Source organism: Triticum aestivum, chromosome 2B, assembly GCF_018294505.1.
Source record: "Triticum aestivum cultivar Chinese Spring chromosome 2B, IWGSC CS RefSeq v2.1, whole genome shotgun sequence".
Taxonomy (NCBI): domain Eukaryota; kingdom Viridiplantae; phylum Streptophyta; class Magnoliopsida; order Poales; family Poaceae; genus Triticum; species Triticum aestivum.
Genome location: NC_057798.1, coordinates 635,197,437 through 635,208,571, shown reverse-complemented (window position 1 = coordinate 635,208,571; position 11,135 = coordinate 635,197,437). Strand labels below are relative to the sequence as shown.

General features: G+C 45.7%; 1 protein-coding gene across 1 annotated transcript; it reads right to left on the bottom strand.

Annotated features, from left to right (window-relative positions):
• Positions 1 to 5,816: 5,816 nt before the first annotated feature.
• On the bottom strand, positions 5,817 to 6,250 carry LOC123046419 (histone H4-like). The gene has a single exon (XM_044469787.1). It carries the CDS (start codon positions 6,230 to 6,232, stop codon positions 5,918 to 5,920), a length of 315 nt encoding a protein of 104 aa, XP_044325722.1. The 5' UTR covers positions 6,233 to 6,250; the 3' UTR covers positions 5,817 to 5,917.
• Positions 6,251 to 11,135: the final 4,885 nt, after the last annotated feature.

Below are 11,135 nucleotides of genomic sequence, written 5' to 3'. Positions count from 1 at the left end.
CTGTTATGCATGTGGGCCTACTAGGCCTTATGCGGGCCTGAATCCTGGCCCATGGTTGAGTCTCTAGTCGTATTCAGGCCGTGGTGGCCCATTAGGTGGCATTTTTTATTTTTTTCCCAGTTTTTTGTTTTGTTTTTTGTATTATTTATTTTCTTTTGTTTTTTGCTTTATTATTTATTTCTTTTTGCTTTTAGGTAATAAAAATTATAAACTTTCTGTTAGTGCCATTTATTTTCCAATTTGAATAGTTTAAATTTGAATATTTTAAAATTTGTGTGAATCACTAGTTTTTGAATAACTTTACTATAAAGATAGATTTTTGAGTGATTCTTTTTCCTGCTGTTTAATATTACTGTGTTTTATCATTATATTCAAAAACGGATTTTGTTATTTTAGTTTCTAACAAAAAATTCTTTATGATAATTCCTTTTGCAATTAAAGTTTCTAACAAAAAAATCTTTATGAAAATTCTTTTTGCTTTAATGTTTTGAACAGAAAATACTTTAATAATTTTGTTTGCATAAATTTTATATAATTTTAGTTTCAATAATACTAGAGGTTTATAAAAGTTTTTTCAGTTGATTCCTTTTGCTATTGGAGTTTTATAAAAGCTTTTTAGTTGATTCTTTTTGCTATTGAAGGATATTATAGTTTTGTTTTAGTTGATCATAACCGAATATTTTAATTGATTATTTTTAGTTCATTCTTTTTGCTATGAGTTCATTCTTTTCGCTGCCGTCGACCCCCGTGCCTCTACTCCGACATCGGCGTGGACTACACCGGCCGCTTCATCATCAACCGCGCGGCAAGGCTGGACGCGCCGCCCAAGGGACACCTTCGTGCATCGCTGCCGGCCGCTCGCTTGCGCGGTCTCCACGCCGGTCATCTTCGTCGTCATTGCCCGGAACATCATCGACAACGTCGCCATCGACTATGATCTGCGCGTCGTCCCCGCCATGGCGCGTATAGCGTCGCCGTCGGTCTGATCAATTGATCATGTGCATGTCTTCGCCAAGAACGTCCCCGAGCACGTGCCTACTGCCGATCGAGCCACAGGTTGTCGTTGCATCGTCCCTTCCGACAGCTGCGTCGCCGCCTGAGGTCTTCCCGTCGGCTGCCCCGACCCGTGCGCCGCTCCGGCCGACACCCCTTTGGCTGTCGTGTCGCAGAACACGATCCACACCGCCGCCCCTGCGTCGCCCCTTAGGGTTATCGCATCGCGGCACGCGGTCCATGCTGCCTCCCCTCGGGCCATCGCCTCTGGCTAGTGGTTCTCCACGCGGCTGCCCCGACCAGCGAGCCACCGCTACACCGCCTCTTCGGGCTATAGCGCTGCGACATGTGGTCCCGCCCTCGCCCGAGGCCGTCCCCGCGGTTGCACCGACCTGCGAGTCACCGCTACACCGCCTCTTCGGGCTGTAGCGTCGTGGAACACGGTCCCTACCGTCGCCCCAAGGTCTTCCCATTATCGCCCTGACCTGCCAGCCGCCGCTAAGTCGCCCCTTCGGGCTGTTGCGTCACGGCCCGCGGTCCCCCCCTCCCCCTCCGCCGTCCACGCACGTCGAATTCCCGTGGTATGCGCCGCACCGCCTCCCTTGGCGCCGGAACGCCACCGTCCGCGCCGGTCTTTGTCACGTTGTCGGGTTCCTCATCTACTTTGAGCACCATCGCCGCACTCCTAACCTAGTTGCCGCTGCCGCTCTTCTTTGGCCGCCGCCGCTACCCCCGTAGTCGCCGCCGCCCGTCCACCCCCTTCGTCTTCGTCCAAGCACCAGCCTATCGCCAGCCTCGCTGTCATCTACCCCGACAACTTCGTCTACTCCGACAACCGCAGGTGACATCGGCAAAGCATCGATTGGCACCGCAACTGTCGTTGAGTCCTTCTTTGCTGGCCCCTCTGGCTTCCCCGACATGGCGTACAGCTCGTGCAGGTCCCTCGTCTACGCATGCCCGGTGCTGGCAACACCGATGCATGCCTTCGTCCACGACGTGTCCCCAGGCCTGGCAAGCCTGTTGCGGCGCTTCGTCAACTTCGACTTCGTCTATCTACGCATGCCCGGTGCTAGCAGCACCGATGCATGCCTTCGTCCATGATGTGTTCCCGGGCTTAGCAAACCCTGCGCGACGCGTCGTCAACACCATTCTCCTTCCTGGCGCACCACTTCTTCGACACCACCGCATCCATGACTAACTCGGCGCCTCCTTGCGCCCGCGGCTCCACGGCGACTCCCTCGACAGCGGCTACCCCGACTCGACATCGACCACAACATTCTTCGCACGGCTACCTAGATCACGGCTGCACCACCCTATGCTCTCCGCTACATCGACATCGGCACAAAGGGTTATCATCCTCTTGAGAAACTCATCGGCTTCCTCTACGGTCAACGTGTCCGTGACGCGACACCGTCCACGACGCTCCCGCTAGGACTGCGAGGGGATGTCAGTCCGTCGGCTGCTATTCTCTCCAATCTGACCGTCCACGTCGCTCATGTTGTTCGCAACGCTACCGCTATGACTGCGGGGGGATGTTAGAGATATATTTGGGTTACATATGTTTAGTAGTCTAGAATTTGTAATCCATCTCCTACCTTATCTCTATGAGAGGCGTCTTACCCTCGAAGCCTTGTACTCAATATATACTCGCCCTCGAGGCTCAATAATACATTCATCATATTCCACAACAATCTCTCTCCCCCTTCTAACACCGCCGCTTCCAAAACGATGACGTGGCGCCGGATGTAATAAGTGGGCGTTTGTCTCAAGTTGGAGACTGGAATAAGAGGTGCGCCCAGTGCATGGGGAAGATGGGGGCCTTGGTTCGATTCATATGTTTGGCTAGGACAAATTAGATTAAACAAATGATTAGTATCCCATCTGTTTCCTTTGACTTATAAGACGTTTTGGATATTTCAATATGATTACATACAGATAAAAATTAGTGAGCAGACACACTAAAATGTGTCTATATATCTGATTCTTCAGAAAATAAAGTTAGAACATCTTATAATTCGAAACGAAAGAAGTACAAGTTAGTATTTGGTTGGAGAGATGGAATATACTAATATATTTGCTACATCTCATGTCTTATGTATAAGTAATGGGATTTACCACACATATAATATGAACAATTAGTATTATTTTCATTTTCTGCAATATGTTATTCAAATTCTCACAGATATTTCAATTATATTTGCAGCATCAACAATAACTACATAAACCAAACCGCGTAGGTTTGGTAATTTCTCCAATTTTAGGGGTGTTCACTACTTCTACTAGAGGATACCCCATGTGTTATGTGGAATTTTTTGCCTAACTATAAGTAGCTTCAAGGAAAAGTGTGATCGGATGAAAAATGAAGATGGCAATTAAAAATCCAATGGAATACTTATATTTGTGTTGAACGGTACAATTTGGTGCAAACTGACAAAAGACTTAGCACCATGATGGCATTAATCTCCTCGATATCCAATTAAGCTTTGAAAATTCCACTATAATAATTCTATTATACTAGTTGGCTTGTAGTGGCTTCAAAAGAGACATGTCTTTGCCTGTACTCAAATGTAGAAATTCGTGTACCACCAACAAAAATAAATTACCATATGGTATGAGAGGTAACGCATACCAAGTAATAACTGAGCACCCAACTGATATCTTATTTATTTGTAATACGAAGAATTTCTTACAGTTTATGGTGAGTTAAATAAGTCAAACCCTCCATGTACCATAACAATGTATGCTTCATTGTTCGGATATAGAAAATCTCATAGCACGGCTTGACAACAGTCCGAAAGACCAACAAGCAAAAATGCACTGTGAGATGGATAATGCTTCCAAATGAACAGTAAATACAAGTGAAATACTAAACCAATTTTAAAAAATACACATCAAAGATGAAAGACTCTCTTAGGTGCTTGCAAATTTTCATGCTAACATGGCACACGGGAATCTCGCTACAAAGAAAAGGCAAAATTGGAGCTCGAATTTTGTTGCAGCTTTGGACATTTATGGAGTTTTAAAAAATAAAATTGAACCAAGTTCGACGGATGTCGTCTCAACGCCAAAATTCGCAAACACCTAGAAAAGTCTCTTATCTTTCATGTGTACAAACTTCAGACTTTTTAAATTTTGTTTGATATTTTTTTTGAATTTACTGTACACGCGGGTGCAGATGCACCCCAGCTTCGTAACGCTGCTATCGATAACAGAAATCCAGAGATAATCCACTGCATGACATCTTTTTATTGCTTTCTCTTGGTGACATGAAATACATAAATAAAAAAGTTTATCACCTACTGCATTTGTGTAGCTTGATCAGTGAAGATCTGAGGAACTGAGTCGCACAATTTCTGCTCTATAGAATGACCAATATCGCTACAAAGTTTCTCAAAAACAACATCGAAACAACCTATGACTTGGTTGCACTGTAGTACTCCCTCCGTTCTGAATTACTTGTCTTAGATTTGTCTAGATACGGAGGTATCTAGCACTAAAATGAGTCTAGATACATCCGTATCTAGACAAATCCAAGACAACTAATTCGGAACGGAGGGAGTATATCACAGTGAGGAACAAGATTTTTAAGAAAAGAATATATAATCTCTACTGCTCACTCCTCGAAGGAACAGTACAATTAGGACAAAGAAATATGTTTACTGAAGACCCTCTGTGCCATATCAACGCTGGCAGTAGCTCCAGAGGATTGATGTAGCGTTCAGGGACAGAAGCCATATTTTTGAGTATTCATACCACTGAAAGCAACAGAAATATTTGAAGTTCATTCCACAGTGATGCCAGACCAAAACATTGGACACAGTACTTGCCTGAGCGGAAGAATTCCATCTCTTGTACATATTGCAACGAGCGTCAGATAGAAGAATGATTCAGTACAGATATGGGATCTAAACTGAGAAGCACCTAGCGTCAAATACTTGAACAGCACAATCTAATCTGGGAAGCAACGAGTGTAAAGAAATAAAAAGACTGGTTCACTGCAGCTGTACTGTCCAAACAGATCAAATCAGTCGGTCTTAAAAAAAACAAATCACAATTCAACAGTGAAGCATTTCGCCAGGATTCAGAATCGAACTGATTGCATTGAACAGAACATGGTATTACACAGCCTAGACGCACGCCAAAGCAGTAAATCACATCTAGCACGGCACACATATCACAGAGCAAACGAGGAAGTTGCCCCACTACTGGCACCACTGCGAATTTGTCAGAGACGCTGGCCATTGGGCGTTGCCAGTGACTTTAGTCCCACCTCGGATATGGGAGGGGGCTAGGACCACCTTATAAGGAGGAGTGCCACACTCCCTTCAGACTAGTCTTTTGGGATGTGGTGGGCTCTTTGCTTGTGTGGTGTGTCCGATGCGCATCGGAAACGTCTGAACATATGCCAGAGGTTGGGAGCTGGGCCTGGGACGCTAACAATTGGTATCAGAGCTGGGCCCCAGTCCGCCCTGTTTAGGGGGATGGGGTGTCAGAGACGCTGGCCATTGGGCATTGCCAGTGACTTTAGTCCCACCTCGGATATGGGAGGGGGCTAGGACCACCTTATAAGGAGGAGTGCCACACTCCCTTCAGGCTAGTCTTTTGGGATGTGGTGGGCTCTTTGCTTGTGTGGTGTGTCCGATGCGCATCGGAAACGTCTGAACATATGCCGGAGGTTGGGAGCTGGGCCTGGGACGCTAACAGAATCTAGCCTCGGAAGCCTGAGCGCGTAGACGACATCCATGGCGGTGACGGTCTTGCGGCGGGCGTGCTCGGTGTAGGTGACGGCGTAGCTATTACAGAGCCTACTGAACCCCAAGACAGAACACAACAACACACGCAAACCAGTAAATCTCATCTACCACAGCACACATCACAGAGAGCAAACGAGGAAGTTGCCCCACTGCTGGCGGACTACATGAATCTAGCCTCCGAAACCGTAGAGGGTGCGGCCCTGTCGCTTGAGCGCGTAGACGACGTCCATGGCAGTGACGGTCTTGCGGCGGGCGTGCTCGGTGTAGGTAACGGCGTCGCGGATGACGTTCTCGAGGAAGATCTTGAGGACGCCGCGGGTCTCCTCGTAGATGAGGCCGGAGATGCGCTTCACGCCGCCCCTCCTCGCCAGCCTCCGGATGGCCGGCTTGGTGATGCCCTGGATGTTGTCGCGGAGGACCTTCCGGTGGCACTTGGCGCCGTCCTTGCCCAGCCCCTTGCCGCCCTTGCCGCGCCCGGACATCATCGCTGGATTTGGGAGAAGAAGGAACTCGTGTGGATGCTGAAGCTTGGGATGGATTGAGGAATCGGAGGTGACCGGTTTATATGGGAAGGGGTTGGGAGGAAAGCCCGAAATTTTGGGGAGTTGGAGGCGGGAGGTGTCTGCTCTCTGCTGGGTCGATCCGTGGGATATTGGAGTTCGCCCGTTGGATTGCGATCAGAAGGTGGGATGCGGTGGGAGGCTGGTGGTGCGGATCGGTGACGTGGCGGAGATCTGGGCATTTGCTTTTTTTTAGAGAGAATGATTTGGGCCAGGCCAAGTAATTGGAGGTCAAACTGTCCTAGACGAGAATTTTCGTAGCTCAGTTTTCAGATGTCATGGCTGGCCCTCGGCACCGCGAGTCGTATCGTTGTACTCTTCTCGTATTTCTACTTTCACGAGCACATTCTGCAAGGATTGCCAGCTAACAGGGCGTCCTTCCCCATAAGATACTTGGGTCTTCCATTGTCCGTCTGGCAGCTTAAGAAGGTGGATTTGCAATTTCTTGAGGACAAAATTGCGGGCAAGTTGGTGACATATGAGGGGCAAAACATCACCACCATTGGACGAACGACCCTTGTTAAGTCTGTCGCCACCTCGCAAGCGGTCTATTTCATCACATCTTTGGTCATACCGTCGGGCATTCTTCACAATATCAACAAACTAGAGCGGGCTTTCCTTTGGTCGGGATCGGATAAGACGGCGGGCGCCAAGTGCAAGGTAAACTGGGAGATGGTTTGCCGCCCGTGCGAATATGGCGGCCTAGGGGTTCTCAACACCGATAAATTCGCGCGGGCCTTGCGCTTGAGATGGCCATGGTTCGAATGGACGGCACCACAAAAGTTGTGGGTGGGCTTGGAAAATCCATGTAACGAGGAGGACCTTGACTTCTTCTATGCGTCCACGACCATCACCATGGGGAACGGCGCTAAAACGCCTTTTTGGGATTCTCCCTGGCTCCATGGGTGCAAGCCTAAGGATGTTGCCTCGCTCGTCTTTGTGGCCTCCTCAAGGAAGAATTGGAAGGTGCGGGAGGCCCTACAAAATAATGCATGGATCCTCAAGCTCAACACCTCCACGGTTGTCTCCGTTGAGCACATCCGACAATTCTTCACGCTATGGGCACTTGTGAACGATGTGCATCTGGATGCACTCTCCGAAGATACTATTGTGTGGAAGCATACGACAAGCGGGCACTACACTGCGGCCTCCGCCTACAAGGCCCAATTTCTTGGCTTGGTTCTCTCTCCCATGGACCAAATGGTTTGGAAAGCTTGGGCGCCACCAAAGGCTAAATTCTTCGCTTGGTTGGCTATCCAAGACAGAATTTGGACCGCGGATAGACTACAAAAACGTGGATGGCCAAATTGTGGTCTTTGCACCCTCTGCAAGCGAGAGCATGAAAGTGGATCGCATCTTTTCTTCAAATGCCGCTTCACTATTAGGCTATGGAACTTGGTCATTGCAAAACTTGGGCTTCATCATATGGACACCTCTATGTGGCATCTTGAGAGTTCGGTTAAGGAATGGTGGACAAATAGGACCGGCGCCGGAGTCCCCAACAGGAAGGCCATGGTCTCTCTAACCATGCTCGTGTCATGGACCATTTGGAACGAGCGGAGTGCGCGTGTTTTCCGGAACAGGAGTGCTCCACCACCATTCTTGCTAAACAACATCATCTGCGAGGCAAACCTTTGGATCACCGCCGGAGCAAAAAAATTAGGGAACATTATTTTGCGTGAGTAATCTTCCATGCCGTGTAAAAGTGTGCCCTTGTAATAAACTCTATCCTCTTCTTATTTAATAGATGAGGCAAATCTTTTGCCTCCGTTTCAAAAAAAAAATCATCATGAATTCATCATGAAATATTCGAAGTTGTATTTATTTGGTATTGTGGATTTTGATGTTTTATATTATTATTTATCTATATACTTTACACACGGTGGAAGAACAAAAATTTATTTGTGCCACAAAAAACTTTCCCTCGTGTTAGGATTTTAGCTCCTCGACTCGACTTTGAGATCCCGTCCGCCTCCGTCTTTCTTCCCATGTACTCCACCTAGGTCGAGGATCGATGCAGGACCACCACGTAGAAGTCCGCCATTTGTTGGCGACGGATCGGCGACCAGCTCCTGAAAGTGGGGTCGGAGGAGTCTAAGCGGGTCGCACGTACCCTCACCGCACCAAGTGCCAAGGGCAAGAGTGCGTCTACAGCTGATCGTCGCCGCCGGGTGAACATGACGTGTCAGGCAGAGGCAGCAACCAAGCGGTTGCGCTGTGAGCACGCAAAGACGGTCAAACAGGGTAGTTGTGACCCCTTGGTGACCTACCGCCGATTTAAGGACGATAACGACGGCGGTGGTGGCAACGGCAAAGGGGACAATGACGGAGGTGTTGGTGGCCTCGGAGGTCATGCCTACGAGGTCACCGTTTGGTACCTAGTAAGTTTAGTTTAAAATAATTAGTTTAGTCAAATTTTGTTAAATTTCATCCTTAAATATATCAAAAACTAACATTGTCTGGATTGCATGAATTCTAACTGTCTATTCACCACGAACCCCTATGGACTCCCTACACAAGCATCGACATTATTTTCACTGCGACTATGGCAGCGAATACTGGAACCAACGTCCACGTTTGTTGGGACCAGCAAACCCACAATCGGCGTGCTCCGAGTGGCTACTCGAGCAAGGGCAACGACGCCACTCGCATGAGCACGCAGGGGGCTTTTGTTGCAACCACCGGTGAAACGTTCTACCACCATGACGGAGTTGCGCTTGAACCCAGATGCTGCAATTGGAGGGGGCGAAGTGATGATGCCCAAGCGACGCTACCGCGCGCTGGTTGTGAGGCGAGGGGCGTGGGTCGGCAAGCATTAAGGCCGTCGAGTGGGAGCACGACGAAGTTCGGTGCAGGGTGCGTCAGGGGAGCGTGGCGACCTTTGTGCGGGGTAGCGTGGCGAGCTTGGCGCGGGGTACTGGCGGAGCGGGGTGAGCTCGATGCAGGGGGTGCACGGGTTGATCCTTTGCGGGTAGGAAAGGACCAATCTTGTGACTATGGTCACTCCATTCGGACGACCGCTAGACGACCGGCCAAAAATTGGGCACGTCACGACGCCTAGTTTCGCCCTATGATAAAAGAATGATAAAAGGTGTGTATGTATATATGGCCTTCAGTTAAAAATACAATTAGATAAAATCACCATCTCCACACCTAGAGTCCAAAAAACAACACATAATTAACATAGATTACTTTTTCAGTTGAACAAAAATCATATAGATTTTTTAGGGCAAATCATATGGAAAAATTGAACATATATAGAAAATAAATGTTCATATGTCTGAGAAAATTATTCTGGTGACACATAACTTTTTCTGTGCATAAATAAAATAAAAACTATCTCCCATGGCGCATAAAAAAGTATTCATATACATAAGAAAATGTTTTCATGACTCAATAAAAATGTTCCCTAGACTAGATCACAAAAAATGTTGCAAGAAAAGAAATGGTAATGTTTATAAAAAATAAATGTTCATACATATGCAATTAAATGGTCACACGTATGGAAAAGGTGTACTTAAAAATATAAATTCTGTATTTAAAATATGTTTATTGTATTACAAAAATGTTCATGTGTAACTGCAAAAATAATAACGTGGATTTAAATATGTTCATAGATTCATTAAAAAGAAATTGCTATGTACTCCCTCTATCAGGAAAAGCTTGTCCTTCAAATTTATGTATCTTGCACCAAGTTAGTGCGAGATACATCCATTTGAGGAACAATTCTTGGACAAGCTTTTTCGGACGGAGGGAGTATTAGAAAACATATTCATCGTGTATTTGGAATATGTTCATGTGGTGAAAAAAAATGTTCACGTGTTTAACAAATGTACATGCAATCAAAAAGTGTTCACATGTTCCAAATTTATTTTTTGTAAAAGTATTCATGTATTCCCAAAAGATAACTATATAAATTTAAAAGTGTTGGAGCAATATAAAAACATTATATTGGTTTTTATCATTGAAGACATAAAAATAAAAAGATAAAATAAAATAAAAATATGAACATTTCAAAACACATTTTTTTTAAATACACGATGAATAATTTTGAGATGCACGGCGAACAAATGTTTATATGTGCTGAAATTTGTAAGTATATACGCTGAATACTTTTTAACTACATGGCAAACATTTTTAAAGTAAAATAAGCTATAATATTTTTTAATGAATGGTACACATTTTCTAAAACAAGTTGAATGTGTTTTTAGAGTATGTAATGAACCTTTTGAAAATACACAATAAACATTTTGAGAAATACTGTAAAGGAAGAAAATAATTTGAAAAAAAGGAACAAAGGGAAACATAAGATAAAATAAAATATTTTTAAAAGGGGAAATGAGAATGGAATAGAAGAGAACAGAAAACCAACAAAACAAACAAAAAACACTAACGGGCCATGCAGAGGCTTCCGCAGTGTCATGTATCTACAGCTCAGTCCCCCTCAAAAAAAAAATCTAGTTGCTCCATAGGATTGATGTAGCGTTCAGAAACAGACCACTGAAAACAACAGAAACGCTCACAGCTCATTCCGCAGTCAAGCCAAACCAAAACATGGACGATGTGCTTACCTGAGAGGAAGTATTGCAACGATCCCCTTACAGCCATACTATCTAAAATAAAATGAGAAGCACCGAGATTCAAATACTTTAACAAATGAAAGACTGATTCAGTATAGCTATAGGGTCTAAACTGGGAAGCAACGAGTGTCAAATGCTTGAACAAATAGAAGACTTATTCAGTACAGCGACGCGATCTAAACAGATCAAATCAGTCAGTCTTAGAAAAGCAAAATACTACAATTCAACAGTGAAGCTTTTCGTCAAGA